The sequence below is a fragment of the Chiloscyllium punctatum genome, chromosome 7 (assembly GCF_047496795.1).
Source record: "Chiloscyllium punctatum isolate Juve2018m chromosome 7, sChiPun1.3, whole genome shotgun sequence".
In the NCBI taxonomy this organism is placed as follows: domain Eukaryota; kingdom Metazoa; phylum Chordata; class Chondrichthyes; order Orectolobiformes; family Hemiscylliidae; genus Chiloscyllium; species Chiloscyllium punctatum.
In genome coordinates, this window is record NC_092745.1 from 82,610,230 (window position 1) to 82,638,123 (window position 27,894).

The 27,894-nt window shown below is 39.9% G+C and overlaps 2 protein-coding genes across 4 annotated transcripts in view; both read right to left on the reverse strand.

The window, feature by feature from the left end:
- The window catches only part of mysm1 (Myb-like, SWIRM and MPN domains 1), a 104,763-nt gene extending 91,319 nt beyond the window's left edge, over positions 1–13,444 (reverse strand). For both annotated transcript variants that reach the window (XM_072574216.1, XM_072574215.1), the window contains exons 1-4: positions 13,313–13,444; positions 6,696–6,774; positions 4,894–4,964; positions 3,846–3,923 (exon numbers count right to left, since the gene is read on the reverse strand). In XM_072574216.1, the coding sequence (XP_072430317.1) occupies positions 3,846–3,923; positions 4,894–4,964; positions 6,696–6,774; positions 13,313–13,374 (290 nt within the window). In that variant the 5' untranslated portion in view covers positions 13,375–13,444. The remainder of the gene's footprint in view (positions 1–3,845; positions 3,924–4,893; positions 4,965–6,695; positions 6,775–13,312) is intronic.
- A 1,451-nt stretch (positions 13,445–14,895) lies between these two features.
- On the reverse strand, positions 14,896–27,553 carry LOC140479876 (uncharacterized). 2 transcript variants are annotated; one of them, XM_072574219.1, is made up of 5 exons: positions 27,416–27,553; positions 25,256–25,296; positions 21,519–21,593; positions 17,114–17,309; positions 14,896–15,563 (listed from the first exon to the last, which is right to left on the reverse strand). In XM_072574219.1, exons 1-5 carry the CDS (start codon positions 27,480–27,482, stop codon positions 15,109–15,111), a joined length of 834 nt encoding a protein of 277 aa, XP_072430320.1. In that variant the 5' UTR covers positions 27,483–27,553; the 3' UTR covers positions 14,896–15,108. The 2 variants fall into 2 exon arrangements, with proteins under 2 accessions (XP_072430320.1, XP_072430319.1); XM_072574218.1 differs by having other exon boundaries at positions 17,114–17,312.
- Positions 27,554–27,894: the final 341 nt, after the last annotated feature.

Consider the following 27,894-nt stretch of genomic DNA (forward strand, 5'->3'; position numbering starts at 1 on the left):
GATTAAAATGAGATGTTCAAACCATTAGGGGTCTGGAGAGAGTTGATTTCTATTGGTAGTAAGATCATTATCCAATTTAAAGGAAGTGGTAAGAGGAGCAATTGCAGTGTGAGGCAAAACTTTCTTCTTGCACTGGGAGTGGTTAAGATCTACAATGGCTTTCAAAGCAAGACTGATAATCTTCTGAGGCAAAATTATTTGCTGAGCCACAGAAAAATGCAGATTAGCAATGAGTCAGTTTGCCTTGCAGGGAGCTGACATGGGCATGGCCTGGAATAGCTTCATAGAACATAGAACAACACAGCACAGTACAGGCCCTTTGGCCCACGCTGTTGTGTCAAGCATTTATCTTAATCCAAGATCAACCGAACCTACACACCCCTCAATTTACTGCCATCCATGTGCTCGTCCAGCAGTCGCTTAAATGCCCCAATGTGTCTGACTCTACCACCGCTGGCAGTGCATTCCACACACTCACTACACTCTACATAAAGAACATCTGCGATCTCCCTATACCTTCGTCCAATCACCTTAAAATTATGACTCCGTGCGACAGCCTCTGGCTACCTACTCTCTCTATACTTCTCATTACCTTGTACACCTCTATCAAGTCACCTCTCTTTCTTCCTTCTCTCCAGTGTGAAAAGCTCTAGCTCACTCAACCTCTCTTCATTAGACATACCCTCCAATCCAGGCAGCATCCTGGTAAATTTTCTCTGCACCCTCTCTATAGCATCTACATCCTTCCTATAATAAGGCAACGAGAACTGGGCACAATATTCCAAGTGTGGTGTCACCAGGGTTTTATAGAGCTACAACAAAACCTCTCAGCTCTTAAACTCAGTCCTCCTGCTAATGAAAACCAAATCACCATATGCCTTCTTAACAACCCTATCAACGTGGATAACAACTTTGAGGGATCTATGTATGTGGACCCCAAGATCCTGCTGTTCCTCCACATTGCTAAGAATCCTGTCTTTATCCCTGTATTCAGCATTCAAATTTGACCTTCCAAAATAAATCCCTTCGCATTTGTCCAGGTTGAACTCCATTTGCCACTTCTCAGCCCACCTCTGCATCCTGTTAATGTCTTGCTGTAGCCTGCAACAGCCCTCCACTCTATCTACGACACCATCGAACTTTGTGTCTTCAAACCTATTAATCCACCATTCCACTTCTTCATACACATCTTTTCTAAAAACTACAAAGAGCAGAGGTCCAAGAACAGATCCCTACGGGACACCACCGGTCACCAACTTCCGGGTAGAATACTTTCCATCCACTACCATTTGCTGTACTCTTTTGGACAGCCAATTCTGTATCCAGACAGATAAATTTCTCTGTAGCCCATATTTCCCAACTTTCTGAATGACCCTACTGTGGGGAACCTTATCAAATCCCTTATTGAAATCCATATGCACCATACCCACTGCTCAATCTTTGTCAACTTATCTTGTCACATCCTCAAAAGAACTCAGTAAGGCTTGTGAGGCATGACCTGCCCCTCACAAAGCCATGCTGACGATCTTTAATCAAAGTATGTTTTTCCAAATAGTCATAAAATCTATTTCTCAGACTTGTTTTTTCTCAGATTTTCTCAGATCTTGTTTACCACAGATATAAGACTGGTCTGTAATTCCCAGGGATTTCCCTATTCCCTTTCTTGAACAGAGGAACAACATTCGCCTCCCTCCAATCACCTGGTACTACTCCCGTGCAGAGTGAGGATGCAAAGATCATCAGAAGCACAGCAATCTCATTTCTCGCTCCCCGTAGTAACCTTGGATATATCTGGTCTGGCCCTGGGGACTTATCTATCTAGATGCTTCTCAGAATTTCCAGCACATTCACTTTCTTAATTTCAAACTGTTCAAGCCTATTAACTTGGTCCACGATGTTCTCACTATCGACAAGGTCCCTCTCTTGAGTGAAGACTGAAGCAAAAAAACTCATTTTGGGCCTCCCCTACCTCCTCACTATCCTTGATCGGTCCTACCCTCTCTCTGATCATTCTCTTATCCCTCACTGAAGTGTACAATGCCTTTGGGTTTTCCCTAATCCTTAACGTCAAGGCTTTTTTGTGCCCCCTCCTAGCTCGCCACAGTCCATTTTTGAGTTTTTTACTAGCTACCCTGTAATCCTCAAAAGCTCTGCCAGATCCTTGCTTCCTCAATCTTAAGTAAGCTTCCTTCTTCCTCTTGACAAGGAGCACCTCTTCTCTTGTCATCCAAGGCTCCTTCACCATACCAGTCCTTGTCTGTCTCAGTGGGACAAAATTATCCAACAGTCGCAACAAGTGCTCCCTAAAAAGCCTCAACATTTCTGTTGAGCATTTCCCACAGAACAACTGTTCCCAATTTATACTCCACAGTTCCTCTCTAATAGCAGTATAATTTCCCCTCCCCCGATTAAATACCTTCCCATACTGTATGTTCCTATCCCCCTTCATGTCTCTGGTAAAGGTAAGGCAGTTGTGGTCACTCACCAAAATGCTCTCTCATTGAGAGATCTGACACCTGGCCTGGCTTGTTGCCGAGCACCAAATCCAAAATAGCTTTCCCCCTAGTCGGCCTATCTACATATTGAGTCAGGAATCCTTCCTGGACACACCTAACAAAATCAGCTCCACCCAGACCATCTATACTATGGAGATTCCAATCAATCAATGTAGGGGAAGTTGAAGTCACCCATAAAAACAACTTTTCTTCCATTTTGTAATTGTTCCACATTTTCCTTTTATTAATACATTAAGAAACCATTAAATGTTTTAACACTCTACAAAGCAACAATTTAATTGACACTATATAAATTGTACTAAGTAGTAATACTCCAAAAATCCACACATGAAAATAATACAACAGGTTCTGGGTTCATGTTTCCTCTCGTCTTTCTTTCCGTTCCGAACTGCCTGAAAATACTGTTTTTGAGGTGTTGGGTACATTCCACTAACTTACCTATTAACCATTATTCAATTATAAATCAAAACAGTTAATATGAGCATGTTATTTGATTGGAGAAGGGTTCATAACCAAGTTCAATCCTGTCCCTACCTGGTATCCAAAAGTGCACATTTTAAACCTTAAAAAATTACAAGCTTACCTTGAGCAATATTCCCTTCTGAAACACAGTCACTATAACTACGTTATAGAATATAGTTTATATATCCTATAAATTATAGACATCATTTGAGAACAGCTAACTTATCATAGGACTGAGAATGAATCTGAAATTTTAACTTGATGAGATTTTGGTCAACTTTCAATTGGATAAAAGCACTGATCAACAAGGGATATTTTATTTCATCCTAACTGACTTTTAATATAGGTATTTATTCATTCACAAGCGGGTGCTTCACTGGTTGGGCCACCAGTTATTGCCCATCCATATTTGTCCAGAGGGCAGAAAAGAGCCAACAATGTTGCTGTATATCTGAAGTAACCATGTCAGCCAGACCAGGTAAGGATGGCAGTTTCCTTCCCTAAAGTATATCAGTGAACCAGATGAGTTTTTCCAAGAATCAATAATGGTTCACAGTCATCATTAGACTCTCAATTCCAGACTATTTTTATTGAATTCATATTCCACCATCTGACATGGAGGGATTTTAACCCAGGTCTCCAGAAAATTACCTGGGTCTCTGGACTAACAGACCAGGGAGTTGGCCATTGTCTCCCCTTACATTCGTCATGTGTGTTTATTCAAATATATTTTCTGGTGTCATTGCATTTTATTAGGCAGCTTAGAGACAGGTTTAAATTAAAGTTCACTTAAAAGTAATATATTATATGCTTTGAATATGAATAAAGTGGACCTTCATTTCCCATACTATTTACTACACAATTCACCTTTTCACAGGTATTTTCTCAGTTTCTGGGTGATCAGGCCAGCTGTTTTGAGGATACTTTTTCCCTGTTAGGTAATATCTAACAAATGGTTAAGGAACGGAAATAATTTTTAAAAATGAGTTACGTTATGACTGCTTCATGGTACAAAAGATTACAACTTGATCACATACAAGCTGTATTTGTGAGCCATTTTATTATCAGTTCGCTTTAATATGTTAGCTTCATGTTTCACAAATTCTTCATAGATTTACGTTAATAAGAAAGAAGTGTTTGCTGATGTCTGAATAGGATGATCCTATGTTTAATTACAGTTCCGTGCTGATTTGAATGATCCAATCCAAATCGGATGGAGGATATGAACTAATCAGATTAAGCAAAAACAAGTTAACTCAGGTGCTCCACCTGGATTGCTATTCAACAATTCTGACTGGAAATTGTGGATGCATGGATTTGGACCTGGTTACACTGTTCCTCGATGTGAAATTGACAAGAACACTTGCTGGTCAGTCTTCCATTTCAGGAATCAATACCTGAGTGAAGTAATGCTGGACGTTTGTGTCCAGGTAACCATATGCAAGGAATTAACCTCTTCTGAAAATGGATGATAAAGAAAACTATCGAGGAAACAGTTTTTCAGCAGAGCAGACTGATGATGAGACTAGATTATTAGATTAGATTAGATTCCCTACATAAACCCAAATAATAAATTTTGGATATGAGAGAAATGAGGAGTTTCTCAAAAATAATTAATTCAATGGTACAGATGTCAAAGATGCAAAGATCACATCTAATATTGAAATTAGAGGAAACTTACAAAAATGCAAAGTTGATTTGCAGGATGAAATTAAAGGAGAATCTAATTAAAGAAAATGGAGAAATAATGAATTTATACATTTGAAATTTCTCAGGATTAGGAGTTATAAAGGTAAAGAGAGATAAAGTCTGAAATTGGAACTTTTGTTGCATTAGAAGAGAATATGTACCACCATAGTTACATCTAACTCCAGCAACATGAATCTGTACAGTACCATTGCCAATAAAAGGATACTCTTCCTCCTGTAGCATCTTTTCAATAGCAGCTCTATTCTCTTCACTGAGAGAGCTATCCAAAGTCCAAGACTGCAAAGAGAAAGAACAATGAAAACTCAAAATATTTAAATATTTATCCTTCAATGAACAGCAAATTATTTCAAAATGTTTGTCTTTGTTGTTTTTGAGAGCTAGATCTGAAGAAGTGTGTGTCCATAATTGCCTCCAATCGGAAAATAATTACACACAGTCCACCTGGTTGCAAACGGATTCCATTCTCAAGTCCGTTTGCAAGTTGGAACACAATGTAGGACAACATAAAGTCACCGCCCATAAGCACAGGAAACATCTATTGGTCAGATCTTTAAAATTAAACCCCTGTATGGGATCGCATTTGTAAGTATGAGTGTTCATAAACCAGACATTCGTAAATTGGGAACCCCTGTAAACTGTAAAACTGATTTAATAGCTGTAAAACACCACAGGAAGCCCCGAGGTCATAAAATGCACTAATATTTACACTAATTCTTACATTTCAGGACCTATTGACCACTTTCCCTTCACTTAAAATTATTAGGATATTTTGCATACCTTTGGTTTATTCTTCCATGATGTGCTCAATTTGAGATATTTAAAATAATGACAGGATTCAATAGGGCAGATAGAGAGAAACAATTAGTCCTTTGAGGGGAACCCAAAATAAACAGACACATTTTAAAATTCCTGTCATGTTACCCATTGTCTGTAAATAATATGTAAGTTATTTGGTTGACTCAGTAATCAATAGACTTATAGTGTCAGAATGTCTTTGATCATCGAGTGGTTATACAGAGTAAGCGGAGGACTTTTTTGCAACAAAAAAGCCAAAAAAAGATAACCAGCAAAATTTTCACTGAGCCGAAGAAGCTGTAGATGCTGCAGGGCAGGTAGAAGGCACCTTGTTTATCACACATAAAAGGTGGAATAGTATTAACCTTGTATTACTGTATGGAGGATGAACTGCATAAATTAATTACAATAATATTTGATGCTCTTGCTATGTCAAGCATTTCCTTGGTATATCTTTTGACATTTTTAAAATTCAATTTGGTATGGAAGCAGTGTCAATGTTAGTGGCAGTGTTACAACCAGGTCAAAAGCTTAATATATGGGCAATGTTCTGAGGTGGATGGCTACAGTCATGATTTGAGTTGTTCTCTCATGTTGCATTTGTGGAGAAAGGGGGCACACTTTCCCAGCCTGTTCAAAAGCTGTTGAAAGTTGTCCAGATTTTCCATGGAAGGCTGAAGGTTGGTGACAATTTCAGTTGACCAAGAGATATACCAGTGAGAGGAGGGGCTGTCCGTTTGTAGAGTTTGGATAGTATTCCAACAGGGACTGTAAGGTTGCAGATGTGTATGCATTTATTTTTTTTTAAGTTGGAGTGCTTTTTTAACTGTCAGCAGTAAGGAGAATATTTTCTCTCGGGAGATCAGGAAATTCAATAATGCTAGTACAGGAAGCCACTTGAAGACTGAAGTCCATGTGCAAAAGATATTGAGTATCTGTGAACAATATGAGCCAACCTTCTGTTGCCTTTTAAACATGTAAACATGGTACTAGAGTTAACTCCACAAAGACTTTAGTCTGTCTACAAGAGCACTGGTGCCATTGAACCTGAAAAGATGGCCCAAATTTCTAACACTATTAACGAACTATATGTGGTTGCAGAGTTTGATTTTGAATTGGAAAACTGATGTCTCACAACAAATTGCACTTTTATATTTAATAAATTCTACAAATTAAAAAATTCTCATCACAATGCTGCATTTTACAACTTACCAAAAAACCATTGTTATTCCTCCAGGAAGAATCCAGGTAATGGTCCTGCAGAAAGCCAGGAACCGTGCCACAGTCCTCACTGAAAACAGAAATTTGTTTTTTTGCTTGGTTCAGGATCATTAACAATGGAATCAATTATATATCAGAGAATTAACCGCCCCCACCCCCGTCTTCACAGGGGCAGGATTTTTAAACCGGAACAATGGAGTTCTGGTCAGAAGTCCAGGTTTCCCAAATGCCGCAAAATGTTAACGTCTCATTGTGGATGGACAGTTGATTTCAGTAAAATCCCTGTGCAGAAGCCAGCCAGCTCACTTGGATTGACTCCATAACAGTGGAAATTATTGGAGAAAGAGGCTGCATTCAAGGCATAGATCAGTGTGCTGCTGCCAGGATAGAGATTATGAGGGGGATGGTACAATGTAGTTTGTAGGATCAAGTGATTATTATGAGTGACATGGATGAGTGCTGATTTCTAGAAGGAATGCTTGTTACTTTTTGGAATATAGGAGAAGCATCCTGCTTTTGCTGCCTATAATCAATGCTGAGAAAGTATTTACCTCCAGACAACAGTCTTCACTTTAATAAGGGACCAGGTCTCCAAGGACTTTGGAAATCTGACTAGCTTATGTTAAAAGTGAAAAGAGAATTTAGTTTAATTGAAATATTTAAATCAACAACTTGCCTCTTCAGAGCAAATATGGTTCCTCCACCCACATTTGTTCCTCATACCAGGGTGCTAAGTTTCCAGAACAGATATTATATAGTTGACTATCACAGCTTGCATGTACCACATAATACATATCATCCAAATTGATTTATCAACTTCAATTTAACATGCTGTCATTCAAATCAATAATTCGATACCATTTTACAAGGAACCAAAGGTAGCTAAACCCAAGGATTCCAAACTAGGATTTCCAGTTTTGCAAGGGAATTCAGAGAGAGACTAATGTTGGTTGACTTATTTCTATTGGTGCATTTTAAGAATAAAGCACTTTATTTATGAGTGGTAACATTGTTTTCATTGAGGAATAGACACAATTGAGGAGGAGCCAATGTTGGACCGGGTGGACAAAGTTAAAAATCACACAATGCCAGGTTATAGTCCAACAGGTTTATTTGGAAGCGCCAGCTTTCAGACCGCTACTCCTTCACCAGGTGTTGAAGGATGAAGTAGCACCGCTCCGAAAGCCAGTGCGTCCAATAAACCTGTTGGAGTATCACCTGGCGTTGTGTGATTTTTAACTTTGTCCACAATTGATTCATTGACTGACTGCTAGTATTCAGGATCCTTTGTAACACATCAGTGTTTGTACGAGATCCATGAAGGTTTTTCAAAGACTTAAGTGGTGTGCAAATTTACAGAAATTTAATACGTAGTAACTTAAACCTTCAAATGATCATGCCATATTTTTCAACTATATAATATCAATATAATTGGTAATTAAAATTTTCAGCAAAACGCTGCCACTTCATTTTTACTTGAGATTGCTCCAACAGTAGCATGGTTGGAGGTGGTTATACAGAATGTGAAATCCATAATAGTTCCCATTATTAACCTTTTGGAATTCCAGTGCTTGAAGCTGAAATCATCAGCACCACTGACAAAGCTGGAAATACTTAAAAGGCACTGAACGAGCCTAGACATCCATGCATTTTGCAGGACTGGAAAAAAATTACTGAGCTAGAAATGTGAAAGACTGAGGAGATATTTGAAAATTGAGATATATGATTTGCCTTTTACAAGTCAGATCAGAATATTGTATAGTCCGGGAACCAAGCGATCGCAGAAGTGATATCTTAACATCCCTCATTTATTTTGCAGTGCATGCTAATTAATTTAAATGCACAGTATTTTTAAATTGTTTTGCACAACCACATACACGTGGTATCTCAAAGTCAGGCACATGAGAAGAGCTTCATTTTGATTAATACATTCAGGTTGTTACAAAGCCCAAAGAATTAGTGATAACGTAACTTAGGAAATGGGCAGTGTTTTTGATCATCCCAAGGTTGACTCAAGAATAAAGATCATTCAATTTACCTTTTTATAAAAACCAAAGTAAACAAACGTTTCCAACCTTTGGGGGGGGGGGGGGGGGGGGGGGGTGGTAGTGGGGGTACTTATGAATCAGTCATAATGCCAAAACCAGAAACCATTCAGCCTATTTGAATCCATGCTTGTATGTTGCACAAAATAATTCGTCCCTTTGTATTTCTCACCCAGACCTTAATTCCATAAATCCTAGTCCTTGAACAATCAACTTATGGAAACAACTTTCTATTTTAAAAAATCTACAAATCAAAAGTGAACTGATTCCGAATTAAGGCTTGGTCAGGGTTTTCTATCTGTTTCTGTCTAAAAATTGTGGCTAAAGCTGTCCACTTTTTGACTTGATTTTTGTTAGGAAATGCCAGAATATGGACTTCACATGAAGGGTAAAATGAAAAATAAAACTCAGTTCCCAGGCAAGCAGAAAGCTATATATTGAGGGGTACAGTTGAGTCACCAGAACCAAAAGAGATGCTGTAAGATAATGAAGGAAGTAAGAGTGGGAATTGTAGAGGCACTAGCCATCATTTTTCAACCTTCCTTAGACTCACAGATGGTGCAAGAGGACTGAAGAATTGCCCAAAAATGAGTGAAAAATAAAACATGCCAGGAACTGCAGGCCAGTCAGCCTGCATGGTGGTCAGCCTTAGAAATGATAATTCGGGAAAAAAAATTATTTGTCACTTAGACCAATGCAGGTCTATTAAAAAAAAGTCAGTTTGGACTTGTTAAAGGCAAATCATATCTATTCATTGGAATTTTAAAATGATGTAACAAAGAATTGACAAGAATAATGCTGTTGACAAGGTGGTGGTATTAATTTCCAAGAAGGCATTTAATTAAATTGCAGACAGACTTGTAAATAAAGTTTGAGCCCATGGAATAAAAGTGACAGCAGCATAAGAAACAGGAGCAGAATTAGGCCATTCAGCCCATCAAGTCTACTCTGCCAATCAATTAGATCATCGCTGATCTGATAACCATCAACTCCACTTTCTTGCCTTTAACTCTTAATTCCCTACTGATTAAAAATGTGTCTATCCTCAAGGATTGCTATTAGGGTTTCTGCTCTTCATTATAACCTAAATATAGGTATAAGAATAAATTGGAAAAATTGCAGATAATATGAAATTTGGAATTAATGTGGACTGAGAAGATTATGTATAACATCCAAAAGGATGTTGGTGAAATGAATTAACAAGTGACAGAAGAAATTTAATGCAGAGAAGTGTGTATTCATTCATTTTAGTAGGAAAAACAAAAAGAGATATGGACCCAGATATTCCAATTGTCAGGAAGTCATTGGAGCAATGTAGACTGGAGTTGTGTGTTGGGACTACGTTAAAATCTCAGATGCAGCTGACTCCATGCAAATTCTTGGGAAATTGAATCCCCCCCTCCAATCTAGAACCGTCCAAAAGGATCCATTAATAAGTCAAGAGAATTCAAAGGGTAACAACTCACTTAAGCTCAACAGTCAAGCAGGTAAACTTAAGACGATAAAAACCTAGTCTAAACTCTTGGATTACTTTTAAGTTGACTCCGTCCCTTAAAGTACACATCCCCCGATCCCTTACAATTACTATTTGATCAAACCACTACACCCTGTGCATCCCAATTCACCACCCTCACAACACTTCCTGTTCCGATGGCCTGATCACATCTTGCCCCATCCACCACTATGCATCTGACGACCTACCTTGACACCCTTCTCATCTGGTACACTGACCCTACACATACCTTATAAAGGTGTGATTTCCAGTGCCTATCCTCTCTGCTGCTGGATTCATGAATTCCTGGACAAACTTGTAAAGAGATCCTTATCAAGGAGATTCCAGCACAAAAGACAGAATTATACAGTAAAGAAGAGGCCCTTCCACTCATCACTCCTATACTGTCAAAATTATTCTGTCACCTACACTAGTCCGACCTTCCCACACTAGGCCCATAGCTTTGAATGTTATGATACTTCCAGTACTCATCCAAATACTTTTTAAAAGGTTCTGAGGTTTCCTGCCTCAGCTTCACTTCAGGCAGTGCATTCCAGACCCCCACCATCCTCTGAAGAAAACAACCCAAGCTTACCCAGCCTTTCTTCATAGCTGAATGTTCCACCATAGGCAACACTTTGGTGATACTCCTTTGCACTCCCTCCAGTATCATCTCATCTCTCCGATAGTGTGGTGACCAGAACTGCCCACAGTACTCCAGCTGTGGACTAACCAAAGTCCCATACAGCTTCAACGTGGCCCCCCTGTTTTTATAAACTGTGCCATGACTGATAAAGTCAAGCGTCCCATGTGCCTTCTTAACTAACCTATTTAAACTCTCCTAGGAGAAAGTGAGGGCTACAGATGCTGGAGATCAGAGCTGAAAATGTGTTGCTGGAAAAGCGCAGCAGGTCAGGCAGCATCCAAGAAGCAGGAGAATCAACGTTTCGGGCATGAGGTCTTCTTCAGGAATGAGGAAAATGTGCCAAGCAGGCTAAGATAAAAGGTAGGGAGGAGGGACTTGGGGGAGGGGAGGTGGAAATGCTTTAGACGGAAGGAGGTCAAGGTGAGGGTGATAGGCCGGAGTGGGGGTAGGGGCGGAGAGGTCAGGAAAAAGATTGCAGGTTAGGAAGGCGTGCTGAGTTCGAGGGTTGGGACTGATACAAGGTGGAGGGAGGGGAAATGAGGAAACTGGAGAAATCGGAGTTCATCCCTTAAAACTCTCCTGCCTAGCTTCAAGGATTTGTGGACAAGCACCAGAAGATTCCTCTCTTCTTCTGTGCTCTGTTCCTCTGGGTTGCACGGTGGCTCAGTGGTTAGTACTGCTACCTCACATCACCCGGGACCCAGGTTCAATTCCACCCTCGGGCAACTGTCTAGAGTTTGCACATTCTCCCTGCGTCTGTATGGGTATCCTCCCACAATCCAAAGATTGTGCTAACTTACCCATAGTGTTCAGGGATGTGTAGGTTAGGTGCATTAGTCAGGGGTAAATATGAAATGGGTCTGGGTGGGTTCCTCTTCAGAGTGTCAGTGTGAACTTGTTGGCCGAGGGGCCTGTTTCCACACTGGAGGGATTCTAATTCCTAGTGTCTTGCCATTCACAGAGTATCTAAAGGTTACTGAATTAAATTTGCTCAACCATGCGTGGAAATAGAATTTCTGACGATGACCCAATATTTATGCCAATAGTGCAGGTACAGAGGGATCTGGGTATATATGTGATAATTGTTCAAGGTAGAAGAATAGGTGGAGTGCTCAGTAATAAAGCAAGTGGCACCCGACATGTTTTCTGATAGAGGCACAGAATATAAGAGCAAGGAAGCAATGTTAAACACGTAGTCATAGCTCTATCATAACTGGAGTAGTGTATCCAGTTTCAAGCAGTACACTTTAGGAAGAATATAGAGGCGTTACACATGCAAAGAAGATTACAAAAATCGTTCCAAGGCTGTGAAACTTCAGTAACAAGATTGATTGGAGAAGTTGAGATTAATTTCTTTGGTGAAAAGATGAGAGAAAATTTGATATAGGTACTAAAGACCATGAGGGATCACAACAGAGTAGATCAGGAGAGAAACGTCTAATTGGTGTAAAGATTGAGAACTAGACAGGACAGATTTTAAGTGACAAAAGATCCAATGATGTGAAGAAACCTTCCACGCACTGAATCACTAGGATCTGGAATGCACTGATTGTGTGTATAGTTCAACTGATCTTTTAAATGGGAATAAAATCATTTCTTAAACGGGAATGCAGTCATTTCCCAAAAAGGCACATCTTTGCAGGATTACAGGAAAAGGTGAGGAATTGACAGGTGCATTGCTCCCTCACATGCTTTGTAAAGATTAAAGACTGAATGGTCTCCATCAACATTGTAACCATTCTATGATTCTAAGTGTCTTATTTAATTTTGATCTTTACTCTTGGGAAGAGCAATAGCACTTTTGATTTGGAGTGTGGAGGGTTCAAGTAGGACAGGAGATTTTTCAGCCTCAATTCAAGTTGTGCACATTGTGACGAATCATAACACTATGTCTAGTATGTGTACATAACCTATCCCGTACCATTCTTTAAAAAAGGTTAAGCTCTCCTGACCAATATTTACCTCTCAGTCAAAAACTCAGCTTGTCTTTGAAATGTTTTGTTTCGTAGGAATTTCCACGGCAGAAGTTGGCAGCTGCGATTCCTATACAAAGCCTACCCTCTGATCTACGTCCTGTAGCTCACTGGGGAAACTGCAGCCTCCCCCAGTAGGTTTGATTAATGAACGTATTAAATACACGTTGCTTCATTTTAGTCAGGCTGCGATGCAGGTCGTTGTCTCTCAGTTGGAGGGATAAAGAAAGCAGGTGGATGTGATTTAGTGAACTGCTCAGCGTGTAGACATTGCAAATGGATCACTGACTTTGGGGGAAGACAGAGATAAACAAACCCCAAGCGGTTGCCGGCCCTTGTCCCAGTGCTGGGTTGAGCGGTGACACACAGACTCTCTCTATCCACCGAACATTCAGGCTCGGCAACAGCACCTCAACCTAAACCACAGACACCGGCCCGAGCTCTCCTCTTACCCCAGGTTCAGCTCCGCTCCGTCTCCTTCAATATCCACATCTACATCCACTTCCTCCGCCATATTGCGCCACCAACGTCATTTCCGGTCACTTCCGCCCACTCATCTGCTGCCCCCTGTAGGCTATCAGCAGAAGCACCCCAGGCACACTCAGTGACTCTCCTTGGATACTCACTTTTCCTAAGTTTTGTTCGAAGGGGGATTTCAACCATGAAGTTATCCTAAAATCCCCCAAAATTTGTATCACTGAGCTTATTTTATACCTGCAACAAAATATGCGACTCTTGATTAATGTGAGAAAATCTCTGTATATCACTATTTATAAAGACTAAGTGCAAATAAATGTGAACTCCACGGATAGAACAACCTCACGAGTCACAATCAAAATTATGCTGAGAATCACCCTAATGAGAACATGAAGGAAAATTGGACAATCAGAAGAGCAATATACATTAATTAAAAGGAGGAACGAGAAATGCAATCTGTGTTAAGAACAGTGAAGAAGTGTTCACACTTTTTTAAACATGAAGGTATTTGACAGCATGAAGTATAAACACATTTTTGAAATGTTACATAAACCTTTCCCGATTTCCAAGTTAAGGTTGATTTAAAACTTATCTGGGAACCAAACAGCAGTCAGAATGGACAGTGAATACAGTAAATGGATGGCTCAAAGATGAGAAGTCCAACAAGTTCTGTTTTGTTTCCAGACCTTTTCAATGAAGAGCAATATCTATCAGTTACCAGAAATTTCAACAGGGAGGACAAAAATAATCAGATATGAAAATAAATGTGGCAGACATTTGGTTATATTCAACTTGCATATCCATGAAGTTAAGCAAAATAGTGGAAGATCAATTTTAGGCAGCAGCAATGTGGTTTCTGAGACATAAAGATAAGAATCAGTTGGTCAACATGCAATGAATGGTGACGTGTTCAAAGGCACAAAGTACATTTACAAATTCTAACCAAGAGGCAATTGCAATTGAGTATGTACTTTGGGAGATAGAAACTAGAGCATTTGACAATGACTGGAAAAACTGAAGGCAGCAGAGCAAGGAGAAAGCAAAGGAGGAAATACACTAATGGCTTAACAAGCAGAATGAACAAGATTTGAGAATACCACTAAGACCACAGAAATTGAAGGACTAAAGTAAAACATGGCACCTGAAGACAGATCTGTTTGTTTTACAAATCAGAAACTCTAAAAACCTAGAATTCTGGCCAGGCTAACTTGTCAATCAACAGAACTACAGACCCTCCAGAATCAAATTACTGATTTTCAAGTGAATCTGGACCAAGGGAGATTGCTCAAGTTTTAATGTTTCATTGTCAGATGGGTCGTATCAAATTTATCTCAACTCTCTGCCATTTCAGCAAACTGTGAACCGATCTGAAAAAGTAAAATACAACAATAAAAAGCCTTGTATTAGGCTTAGAGATTATTGAATCAGTACGAGTACCAATGGTTCAGTTGCCAGGAGAGTGTAAAACATTAATAGAACAGTATTTTATCAGTAGCACTAGAAGGCAATGATTTTCATACATATAGTCATGATAATAAATAAACAATATACAAAAGCATTTGAAATAAAGATCACTTTTATTTCTGAATAATTTATATTCATGCCAACAATGAGGATTGGAAGAATTAGTATTTCAACAATTATACAATAGCTTTATATAAAAAGCACAAAACCAACTGGAAGTAAGTTTTGAAAATGTAACATCTATATACATTCGGCAATTAGAGTGTTTAAGACAAAATTAAATAGAGCAATTAACGTGAATCAGCTGTTATTTCTCTTCATCTGAAGAATAGCAAGACAGTCCCAGAATTCCAGGGTTTTTCATCTGCAAACTAGATTCCTGTGAATCTACTATTGTCTTACAGGTCTGTTTTTCTTCCTCGCTTTGCAAGTCTGCTGTGGATTCACAGGAAGATGAAGTTTGTAAGTTTGGTAGTTGAGAGAAAAGAACTTTGCTCATGTGGTGTGAGCCTTTTCCTAATATATTTTGTGGAGTTAAGGGCATAGAAAATCTTGGTGGAATTCTAACAGGATTAAATATGAGGGGCTGGTCCTGAAAATTGGATTTAACCATGCAAGAATCATCAGTGACACCATGTGGTGTCTGTGGGTTTAGGAAGTTCCTTTCTCTTTCTTCAACAGATTTCCCATCACAGTCATCCTCGTGATTGTCAGTTTTGTTTGGAACAGGCAAGCAAAGTTGTTTCAAACTGTGCAACCCATCTGCAAATAACAAAATTTTAATTTACTAAAAAGAGAACAAAGAAACATACATGTGACAAAATTGGCAAACAGTTTTAAAAAAATGAAAGTATGGGCAGAAAAATGACATTGCAGTGTGGTTTTAATAATCTACATTCTGAATTTTTCATTACAGGCAGTTGCTTAGTTCATATTTGTAGCAAAATCACTTACAACACATGGCACGGTTTTTAATGTAAGTTTGACATTAAATATTCACTTGGAATTTATAAAAATTGAATGTGTGCAAAGATCATTTTCAAAAATTGAGGAAAACTAAACGGGATAAAGCTAGTGGTGGAGACTATGCCAAATATTTTCTAGCTTTAAAATATTATATTATTTCAGAATATCTTCTGAATGAATAATGAATTAAATGAAAACTAACAGGGCCCAACATCCACATAACTGGTATTGACATAACTCAGTATAGCATCAATATCGACACTCAAATTTACAATAAGTTACAGTGGATTAGATATGGATTCAAGCGGCAAACATACATTTCCAAAGATCAATTAGCTCTTCAGTGATCGAATTCAAGCTTCTACTCAATTTATTGGCAAAATGAATACTTTTCTTAAACACATGTCCAGTTCTGCTTATTTACTAAAATTAACTCTTCAAAGATTCTCCCACTTCATTTAATATTTTATAAATCCAACAAAGCTTTAGAGAGTGAAGAAAGGTAAACAGAGACAGAGAAGGAAACACTCAGCAGGTCTCGCATCTGTGGAGAAATAAAATAAACAGAACATCTGAACGAAGGGCTTTCATTGAAGCATTGGCACTTTCCTTCTTAAGATGCTGCTGAGTACTTCCAGCATCCACTAAAGTTTGCTTGTTGGGGACAGATGATGGAATTTGAATTTAATTAAAAATCTGGAATTAAGAGTCTAATGGTGACCATGAAACCATTGTTAATTGTTGGAAAAACCCATCTGTTTGACGACTGTCCTTAAGGTAAGAAGATTGTCATCCTTACCTGGTCTGGACGACAGGTGATTCCAGACCCACAGCAAGGTGGTTGAATCTTAAGTCCCTCTGGGTGATTAGGGATGGGAAATAAATGCTGGCCTAGCCAGTGACACCCAGAACCATGAAGGGACACCAAACTACATTGTTGCAGCATAGAAGAGATGAAGAGGAACTAAGATTAGTTTAACAGTAGGCTTTAATAGGTTTATAACTTGGGTAAAGAAGCCAGGAGAAGGATAGAGGGATTTATTTTCATGGAGAAAGTAATCGAAAGCTCCAGCACTGATGTGAAGATCAGAGAATTATATTTCAGAGCAGGAAAAAGGAATTCATGATTGGCCAGATTGGAAGACTTAAAAGGTGATAAAGTACAGGGCTGGAGTAAATTGCAGAGATAGGGTGGGCTAAAGCTTGAAATGTTGGAAGGCAAGAATGGGTATTTTTAATGAATGCACAATAAAATATTTACCATTATGGTACAACATACTGCAGTGCATTTGAGGCTCAGTTGCTGCTAGCTCCACCAAATTAACCCCACATGTAACTTCTAATACCTGGTTGACTGTTGGGTTGTGCCTCAGTGTTGGGTTGTTTTTTCCGGGTATAAGCACGAGGTTTCCAAGGGTGTTCCTTATGGGAGGGGTCTAACCGACGCAGTTTCCACAAGTAACGCTGATACTCCTTCTGAAGTTCTTCAATTTGATGCTGAAATTCCTTTATCTTCCTTTCTGAATAATGGGATAATTGGGACTGCTGTAAAACAATGAAAACATTGCTTTTTTATCATTTCACGACAATAATTCACAGAATTACCTCATATTTGGCTAGTCACTCTCTAGTCCGAGGCACTGACAGATGTTTCTGTGGCCAGCAGCATAAAATCAGAATGGTGTGTTGCCTCACTGGTACCAGGACCGAGGATGTCTCAAAGGGTGCAGAATGTTCTCAAGTGGGAGAGGACCCAGCATGAGGTCATTGTCCACGTTGGAACCAATTATAGAGGAAGGGGAAAGGTTGAGATTCTGAAGGGAGAATAGAGAGACTTGGCAGGAATTTAAAAAGGAGGTCCTCAAGAGTATTAATACCTGGATTACTCCCGGTGCTATGAGCTAATGAGGGTAGGAATAGGAGGACAGAACAGATTAATGCATGGCTGAGGAGTTGGTGTACTCCTGTAGGATTCACATTTTTGGATCATTGGAATCTCTTCTGGGGTAGAGTGACCTGTACAAGAAGGACAGATTGCACCTGAGTTGGAAGGGGACTGATATACTGCCAGGGAGATTTGCTAGAGCTGCTCGGGAGGATTTCAATTATTAAGGTGGATGGGTGGACCCAGGGAGATAGTGAAGAAAGAGATCAATCTGAGACTGGTACAGTTGAGAAAAGAAGCGAGTCAAAAAGTCAGGGCAGGTAGGAACAAAGCAGAAAACAAGATAGGACTGATAAATTAAACTGCATTTATTTCAAAGCAAGAGGCCTAACAGAGAAGGCAGATGAACTCGGGGTATGGCTCGGAACATTACAGAAACATGGCTCAGGGATGAACAGGACTGGCAGCTTAATGTTCTAAAATACAAATGCTACAGGAAGGATAGAAAGGGAGGCAAGAGACGAGGGGGCGTAGCGTTTTTGATAAGGGATAGCATTTCAGCTGAACTGAGGGAAGATATTCCAGGGAAGTTATTTGGGTGGAACTGAGAAATATGAAAGGGATCGTCACCTTATTGGGACTGTATTATAGATCCCCTAATATTCAGAGGGAGATTGAGAAACAGACTTTTAAGGAGATCTCAATTATCTGTAAGAATAATAGGGTGGTTATGGTAGGGGATTTTAACTTTCCAAACATAGACTGGGACTACCATGGTGTTAAAGGTTTAGATGGAGAAGAATTTGTTAAGTGCGTACAAGACAATTTTCTGATTCAGTATGTGGATGTACCTACTAGAGAAGGTGCAAAACTTGACTTACTCTTGGGAAATAAGGCAGGGTATGTGACTGAGGTGTCAGTGAGGGAGCACTTTGGGGCCAACGACCATAATTCTATTAGTTTAAAATAGTTCTAAATTGGAGAAAGGCCAATTTTGACGGTATTAGGCAAGAACTTTCAAAAGCTGATTTGGGAAAGGTGATCACAGGTAAAGGGACGACTGGAAAATGGGAAGCCTTCAGAAATGAGATAAAATGAGTCCAGAAACAGTATATCCAGTAAGGGTGAAAGGAAAGGCTGGTGGGTATAGAGAATGTTGTATGACAAAAGAAAAAGAAGGAAGCATGTATCAGGTATAGAAAGGATAGATCAAGTGAATCCTTAGAAGAGTATAAAGCCAGTAAGAGTATACTTAAGAGGGAAATCAGGAGATCAAAAAAGGGGAAATGAGATAGCGTAGGCAATAAAGTTAAGGAGAATCCAAAGTGTTTTTACAAATACCTTAAGGACAAAAGGGTAATGAGGGAGAGAATAGGGCCCCTCAAAGATCAGCAAGGCGGCCTTTTGCATGGAGCTGCAGAAGATTGGGGTGGGGTGGGGGAGATACTAAATTAGTATTGTGCATCAGTGTTTACTGTGGAAAAGGACATGGAAGATATAGAATATCGGGAAATGGATGGTGACATTTTGAAAAATGTCCATATTACAGAGGAGGAAGTGCTGGACATCTTGAAACACAAAGGTGGATAAAACCCCCAGGACTTGATCAGGTATACTCTAGAACTCTGTGGGAAGCTAGGGAAGTCATTGCTGGGCTCCTTGCTGAGATATATGTATCATCGATAGCCACAGGTGAGGTGCCGAAAGACTGCTGGTTGGTTAATGTGGTGCCACTATTTTAAAAATGGTGGTAAGGACAAGCCGGGGAACTATAGACCAGTAAGCCTGATGTCAGTAGTGGGCAAGTTGTTGGAGGGAATCCTGAGGGACAGGATGTACATGTGTTTGGAAAGCCAAGGACTGATTAGGGACAGTCAACAGGAAATCCTGTCAATGGGAAATCCTGTCTCACAAACTTGATTTGAGTTTTTTGAAGTAACAAAGAGGATTGATGAGGGCAGAGCGGTAGACGTTATCTATATGGACTTCAGTAAGGCGTTCGACAAGGTTCCCCATGGGAGACTGGTTCGCAAGGTTAGATCTCATCGAGTACAGGGAGAACTAGCCATTTGGATACAGAACTGGCTCAAGGGTAGCAGACAGAGGGTGGTGATGGAGGGTTGTTTTTCAGATTGGAGGCCTGTGACCAGTGGAGTGCCACAAGGATCAGTGCTGGGTCTACTACCTTTCATCATTTATGTAAATGATTTGGATATGAGCTTAAGAGGTATAGTTAGTAAGTTTGCAGATGACACCAAAATTGGAAGTGTAGTGGAAGGTTACCTCAGATTACAACAGGATCTTGATCAGATGAGCTGATGGAGTTTAATTTAGATAAATGCGAGGTGCTGCATTTTTGAGTGGCAAGTAGGGTGGGAGTCTTCTGTGGCAATCCCCATTTCAAACAAGTATGCTGTTTTGGAAAATGTAGGGGGTGATGGATTCTCACGAGAATGTAGCACGAACAGCCAAGTTTCTGGTACTGAGACTGGCTCTAATGTAATGAAGGGTTCATTGGGTTCCAAGAGATTGATTGTGTTACGGGACTCTCTAGTCCGAGGCACAGACAGACATTTGTGGCCAGCAGCGAAAAACCAAAAGAATCAGTTTTTTGAAGGAGTGGCAGATGCATTTATCTGTAATAAACTCTGAGATGCTGCATTTTGGGAAAGCAAATCTTAGCAAGACCTATACAGTTAATGGTAAGGTCCTAGGGAGTGCTGCTGAACAATGAGACCTTGGAGTGCAGATTCATAGCTCCTTGATAGTGGAGTTGCAGGTAGAGAGGGCAGTGAAGAAGGCATTTGATAGGCTTTCTTTTATTGGTCACAGTATTGAGTACAGGAGTTGGGACGTCATGTTGCGGCTGTACAGGACATTGGTTAGGCCACTTTTAGAATATTGCATGCAATTCTGGTCTCCTTCCTATTGGAAGGATACTGTGAAACTTGAAATGATTCAGAAAAGATTTACAAGGACATTGCCAGGGTTGGAGGATTTGAGCTATAGGCAGAGGTTGAATAGGCTGGGGCTGTTTTCACTGGCGCATCAAAGGCTGAGGGGTGACTTTATAGAAGTTTACAAAATCAAGAGGAGCATGGATAGGATAAATAGACAATCTTTTCCCTGGGGTGGGGGACTCCAGAACTAGAGGGCATAGGTTTAGGGTAAGAGGGGAAAGATATAAAAGGGATCTAAGGGGCAACTTTTTTCCTCGCAGAAGGTGGTGCATGTGTGGAATGAGCTGCCAGAGGAAATGGACGCTAGTACAATTGCAATATTTAAAAGGCATCTGGATGGGAATAGTAAGGGTTTGGAGGGATATGGGCCGGGTTCTGGGAGGTGGGATTAGATTGGGTTGGAATATATGGTTGACATGGACGAGTTGGACGAAGGATCTGTTTCTGTGCTGTACACCTCTATGACTCTATATTGTATTCTTACTGCAGAACTCATTACAAAGAAACTCCCTAATTACAACTCCAAAGTAAAACAGGTCAACTATGGTCCATTAGTAACCTAAAGTACAATGTAAGATAGGCTTTGGTATTCTTAACCTGCTCCTTCCAAGGAATTGGTCCAACAGCACAAAGAATGCTAGTTTAGTTGTATTTCAAGGCAAAATGGGAACAAACATTCAAAACTGTGCTATGCTCATCACCACCTTCTCAATTGGGGATGGGAAACATCCCTAATTGCAATCGCTATATCCCACAAAAGAATGAAAAAAAAACCTGAAAAATGTCAGCGTGAAAACATGAATTGATACTGCTGAGCAGAAGGAATTCCCCACTTCCCATCGCTCCCCAACCCCCCCACCTAGTGAAATATTTCCAGTGTCCCTCTGCATAAATTGAATTGCTCACCTGAAGATAATACTCAATTTCACTCTTGATGCTTGGAATCCATTTTTTCACTTCAACGGCTGAATTCAAGGAAGACTAAAAATTAAATATTACATGTTCAAATTACTACAACACAAAATAGTAATTGAACAACAGCCAATTTGCAATACCATTTCTCCCTGCATTACATTACTTGATTTAATGGAGAAAAAATTAAAGCAGTCTATCACATTATATTGGCATTGAAAATGTACTTCTCTGTGAGATGTATGAATTCAAGCAACTTGAACTACAGATGAAATCAATGACACTTTCCTATAAAGTTTGTCACTAAATTGTAAATGTTAATGAAAGCACTGCAACTTTAACACTGACAGCAACATTATACATACCACTAATAAAACCAAAAAATACATTATCTCTTTGGCTCTTATTATGGCAGGTATAGGGGAATTCTACAGATCCCTACTGCAAAACAGAAAGCTTTTAATAGGCAAGTCTGATATGCCAAGTGTGTTATGATCCTCGTGAAAAAGGAAAATCATTATTCCACTTTCATCATTTGATTTTAATACTTGAGACTTTCACAGACTAAAAACTGGCTTTTTGAAGGACATTGCTGACTTAAATGGTGCTGACACACCCATGGAACCCAAATGAAAAAGAAATTACCATTTTAAATCACAAGGTACTGAAACTCTGAAGTCTCAAGAAGTTTTTAAAAATCTCTTGTTTTACTCGCACTTTCATAACAATATCACATATTGGAGATAAATGGTTACTTGCGGGATGCCACCTTGGAAAAGACAATGAAGGGAATATACAAATGAACCATGTTTCTGTGGCTCACTTCGATCAACAGTGGAAAGAAAGCAACTTAAACAGAACACAGCGATAATATGGAAAATTTCTCTCTCCTTATCTCAGCACCAGTGTGAAAAAAAAAACTTCAGGAGACATCCCTTAACTGAGAAATTAAATTTATTGGCAACTTTCACCAATTCTGCAGAAATAGAACAAAAGTTACAGGTCTGGGATGCAGGTTTCACACACTCAACTCAAGCTGACATCAATTCTGATGAAGAGTCATCTATCAAGACTCAATGTTAGCTTGCTAACACAGATTCTACCTGATCTGCTGTGATTTCCAGCATCTGGAGTAATTTGCTCCCCCTCAGTTTCTAGCTGAGATAAATTGCCACTTGCTTTGCAATTCCTGTTTTCCTGGCTTTTAACAGAATCTCCACCTTTAGATGCATGGCTATTATTTTTACTTCTTCCAAGGACAACAGTCTTAGTTTTTCTCCAGTTTTTGTATCCTTTCTGCAGTTGCTTTATTTTAAACAGCTTTGGAATGACCAAATTGTTTCTCCACTTCAATTATTTGAAGGGTCAAAGTTTGGGAGAAGATTTGTAGCTCGGGTGCTTGTTGTTGTGGTTCTGTTCGCCGAGCTGGGAATTTGTCTTGCAAACGTTTCGTCCCCTGTCTAGGTGACATCCTCAGTGCTTGGGAGTCTCCTGTGAAGCGCTTCTGTGCTGTTTCCTCCGGCATTTATAGTGGCCTGTCTCTGCCGTTTCTGGTTGTCAGTTCAAGCTGTCCGCTGTAGTGGCCGGTATATTGGGTCCAGGTCGATGTGTTTGTTGATAGAGTCTGTGGATGAGTGCCATGCCTCTCAGAATTCCCTGGCTGTTCTCTGTTTGGCTTGCCCTATAATGGTAGTGTTGTCCAAGTCAAATTCATGTTGCTTGTCGTCTGTGTGTGTGGCTAAGGATAGCTGGTCGTGTCGTTTCGTGGCTAGTTGGTGTTCATGTATGCAGATCATTAGCTGTCTTCCTGTTTGTCCGATGTAGTGTTTTGTGCAGTCCTTGCATGGGATTTTGTACACTACATTAGTTTTGCAAGGACTGCACAACAAATACATCGACCTGGACCCAATATACCGGCCACTACAGCGGACAGCTCGAACTGACAACCGGAAGCAGCAGAGACAGGCCACTATAAATACCAGAGGAAACAGCACAGAAGCACTTCACAAGAGGCTCCCAAGCACTGAGGATGTCACCTAGACAGGGGACGAAACGTTTGCAAGACAAATTCCCAGCTCGGCGAACAGAACCACAACATTTGAAGGGTCAGTATGTTAGAACATTCTTTTTTAATAGAAACTTCATTGGATAGGCATATGGACGAGAATGGAATAGTGTAGGTTAGATGAGCTTCAGATTGGTTCCACAGGTTGGCGCAACATTGAGGGCTGAAGGGTCTGTACTGCGCTGTAATCTTCTGTGTGTAGAATCAGGCCATTCACCCATTGAGTCCACACCAACCCTCCAAAAGGGCAACCTACCCAGACTCATCCCCTACCCTATCTCTGTAATCCTGCATTTCTCATGGCTAACCCACATAATCTGCACATCTCTGGGCACTATGGGCAATTAAGCATGGCCAATCCATTTAACCTCTACATCTTTGGACTGAGGGGGGAAACCAGAGACAGGGGGAGAGTCGTGATCCGATCCCCTACATTTTTATGAACCAGTGAGGAGGGGTCATGGCACCCCACTTTTTTTAAACCCTGTTGTTTCGGTGAGTCACAACAAATACAATCTGTTTTCCTCCTTTTAAAGCATGTTGCTACCACATTTCAATTAACTTAATTGAACAGATTAAAATTGAAGGAAGGCTGATCCAAAGTCTTCTTGAAAGAAAGAAGGGTATTTTATTACCTAAAAATAAAATGCACCAATAAGTATAGGCAAAAGGTGATTGAGGATGGGAATGTTGTAAAGTCAGGAGGTAAAGACAGTTGAATTTCAGTTTTAGTTACTATCCTTGAGTTGAGTGTGTGAAACCCACGTTACAGATCCGTAACTGCTGTGCTATTTCTACAGAATTGGTGAAGCTGATGCAGAGTCATCTAGACCCAAAACATTAGCTTGCTCTCTCCCATGAATGCAGCCTGACTGCGGATTTCTAGAAACTGATGATATTGGAACGGAATAGTATCAATTTCAGCTAAGACAAAAGATGAGGTCAGGAGAGTGGGGAGCCATGACCCTTCTCACCTATTCATAACAAGTGTTGTACAAATTCAGAAAAAGAACAATTACAGCAGTGACAACATCTTGAACATTGGCTTTGAGGTACTTTGGAATACACTGTAAAAAATGTGAATAAGATTTGCTTGTTTTGCACTTTTTTTGAAGTTAGGACAATAGGAAAGAAACATTTATCTCAGCCTTTGCATTCAAGGTTACTTTTGATCTTTTAGTGGAGGATGAAAATCAAAAGAATAGATCTTTGGCACAGAAATTAGAAATATGCACAAAAATCTTAGATTTGGGTCCAGAATACAAAGAGGTGTGTGCGCAATTACAAACATACATCTAAGTTTTCCTAAAGTATTCTAGACTCTCAAAATTAATATGTTACTGTCAGACAGTAGGGGCTCAAACTCAGAAGCTGGCTTTTATTGTTTTTTTATTACAGTGTGGCATGTAAATAAACTACCATCAGGTGTTCACCTTCTGCAAAGATTAAAGATCATATTTAAAAGCACTAAGTCTTCTGCCTAACCAAGTTGTCAATCGCAGTTATGGAGAAAATTTGAACAAAAGATTAACAGTCATCACTTGCACAACATTGTTGCAGGAGGAGGACTACAATAATCTCAGTTCACTTTCCCATCCAAATTCATTGTTGTGCCATTCTGAAGTTGCAGTTTTGGGATCCAGAAAGTAGTAGTGTGCTTACTCACCAGTTTGGGTCGATTTTGATCTCTCTCTCTCAGACGACCCTCTGTTGAATAAAAAGATATTGATTAAAAATTGTAATACATGACTAAGTCCTACTGCCTATAACAACCTGCATTTATACACTGCCTATAAATGTAATAAAAGTAACCCAAGGCAAGTTATAGGTGCTGTACAAAAAACTGGCATCCCACCTCCAAGAGATAGCACGGCAAGTGACCAAAAGCTTGATTAGATAGGTTTTAAAGAAGCACTTTAAAAGGACAAGTCAGGTATAACGTGTAATTAAGTGAATTAATTCCAGAACCCAGAGCCCAAGTAGCTGACAACAAGGCTATCAATGGTGGAACAAAAGAAATCAACATGTGCAGGAGACCAGAACTAGAAGAAACAGTCTGGAGATTGTGAAAGATTACAGATATAGGGAGAATCAACACCATAGGAGCATCTGAAATGAAAGATGAGATTAATAACAAATCTGTTTTTGCGGAACAAAGAGCTAATATAGGCCAGTAAGTATCAGGACAACTACCAAAACAGCATCATACTTTTCAATGTCACATTTAAAGCATATAGAGCTGATAACTAATCAGAGTTATGAAAATAAGTTTGGATGATGTTATGTGAAGTCAGAGTAGCCCACAATTACCATTTCTATCAAAACAAAGTTCCAACTTCATAATTATGTTTTAAATAGGACTCATGTTGTCAGCTGTCATTTTGGTACAGTGATTCATCAACGAAGCTTCATTACAGCTGGGTAGAAGTAAACTACTGCAGATGCTGAAATCTACACTGAAAAAAAAATGCTGGAAATCTCAGCAGGTCAGACAGCATCCTTGGAAAGAAAACAAGCTAGCATTTCGTGTCTAGGTGACTCTTCATCTCATCTTTATTAGCTTGCTATGTCTTCATTGATGCTATCTGACATGCTGTGATTTCCGGATTTTTTTTTGTTTTCATTACAGCTGAAATGCACGCGAACATAAAATGTTTTTTTGAAAAGCCATTTACTTTAAGTTTGTGAATAAAGATTGAGCAAAACTGAAAATTTAACTTCAAGATTCAAGTAACATCCATTAACTTTTCAGAAGCTTTCCTAGACATCCAAATTAAAGTAACACTGAAGAGTAAACAGGTGAATGTGTGCTGTGTCATCCTTTGACACTTGCTCCTTTGTGGTTAATTTGACAAGTGCACAATTCAAATCATCCATTTTGCCGAGGAACCAAATACTTTGACTGGAATCTTAAAAACTATCTTATTCAGAACAGAAATAAAAACAATAGATGCTGGAAAAGCTCCGCTGGTCAGACAAGATCTGTGAAGAGAAATCAGAGTTAACATTTCGGGTCCTGAAAAAGGGCTACATCCGAAACATTGTCTTCTCCACCTCCTGAAGTTCCCACAATAAGTCCTGAAGGAGGATTACACCCAAAACATCGACTTCTCCACCTCCTGATTCTGCCTGGCTTGCTGAGTTCTCCCAGCCTCCTGCTTGTTTGCTGAGCTTTTCCAGCAACTTCTGATTTACAGCATCCGCACATCCTTCAGTTCTTACTCAGATCAGGCCTGTTACATTCAAATGTTGAAAAAGCTGGGAGACTGAAAACATGAATTCAGTTCCTCACACTTTTATTGCTCAACGTTTGTAGTTAAGCAGCGAGAGATGATGACATGCAGCAGTAATAATTAGAAAAAGGCAGTCCCAGTTGACAGCTAGCAGTTTGGAAGAAGGGGACCTTTCTCAAGCATAGAATCGAGATGACAAACGTTGAGTACAGCATCTGAATGAAGCCAAATTGCGGCGCTACTGTTGAATCTTTAAATTATATTCATTCCCTCCACATCCACCCTTCCCCCTCCCGAAAAAGTGATAGTTCACCTCATCAATCTGGTTTATACAGTGACAAGTAACATTGATTAAACTTTATAGGTTGTGGATCAGCCATAAAGTCAACCTCCTCCACTTTAGTTGGCATTTCCTCACGGGCTGGGGAGTTCCACCACTAAAGAACTGAACCTCAAGACGTCAGGACAGTTAATATCCAAAGATGGGCTTGTGTTTTGTGGATCTCACTACAGCTCCTTGTGACCCAGCTCATTATATAGGCATCCACATTGATTAGCAAGTGGTGAGACAAGTAAACAGCTTCTTTTTTTACCCTCCCTCTCCCGCTGCAGCCACAGCCGGTTCAGTCGCCCCAAGTGTTTCTCTTCGTTGCGGGCCATCAGCTCAGAGCCTCAGCAGGTCTTCCACATCCCAGCAGCCGTCAATCCTCCAGCTTCCCGGCAGCCTCGTGGGGAACACGTGACAGCGGGCCCGGTCACGTGACTGATACAGCTCCCAGCTGGTCACGTGACTGATACAGCTCCCAGCTGGTCACGTGATGGATTGTATCAGTTGTTGCTTTTGTGTTCCATTGCCTTCAAAGGCGATGCATTTATTCTCAACAACGGGGGGGGGGGAGGAAGAAACTGCATTAGAGCTTTCAAATAATGTAAAAGTCTGGATTCTGAAATAAAACAAAATAGTGCTGGAGGAAACAAAAATTCATAGAAGTGTCACGGTGCAGCGGGATTCTGTCCATTTGGCCCATCGAGCCTGCACTATCTGGTCAAACGAACATCATTACCTCGTGTC

Excerpts from the sequence above, each read along its gene's own strand:
- LOC140479876 (XM_072574218.1), bottom strand. The coding sequence starts at position 27,482 with ATGGCCCGCAACGAAGAGAAACACTTGGGGCGACTGAACCGGCTGTGG. Across the intron at positions 25,297-27,415 it reads GCTGCAGCGGGAGAGGGAGG|AGGGTCGTCTGAGAGAGAGA; the intron begins GTAAAAAAAGAA and ends TTTATTCAACAG. Across the intron at positions 15,564-17,113 it reads ACAACCCAACAGTCAACCAG|ATGGGTTGCACAGTTTGAAA; the intron begins GTATTAGAAGTT and ends TGTTATTTGCAG.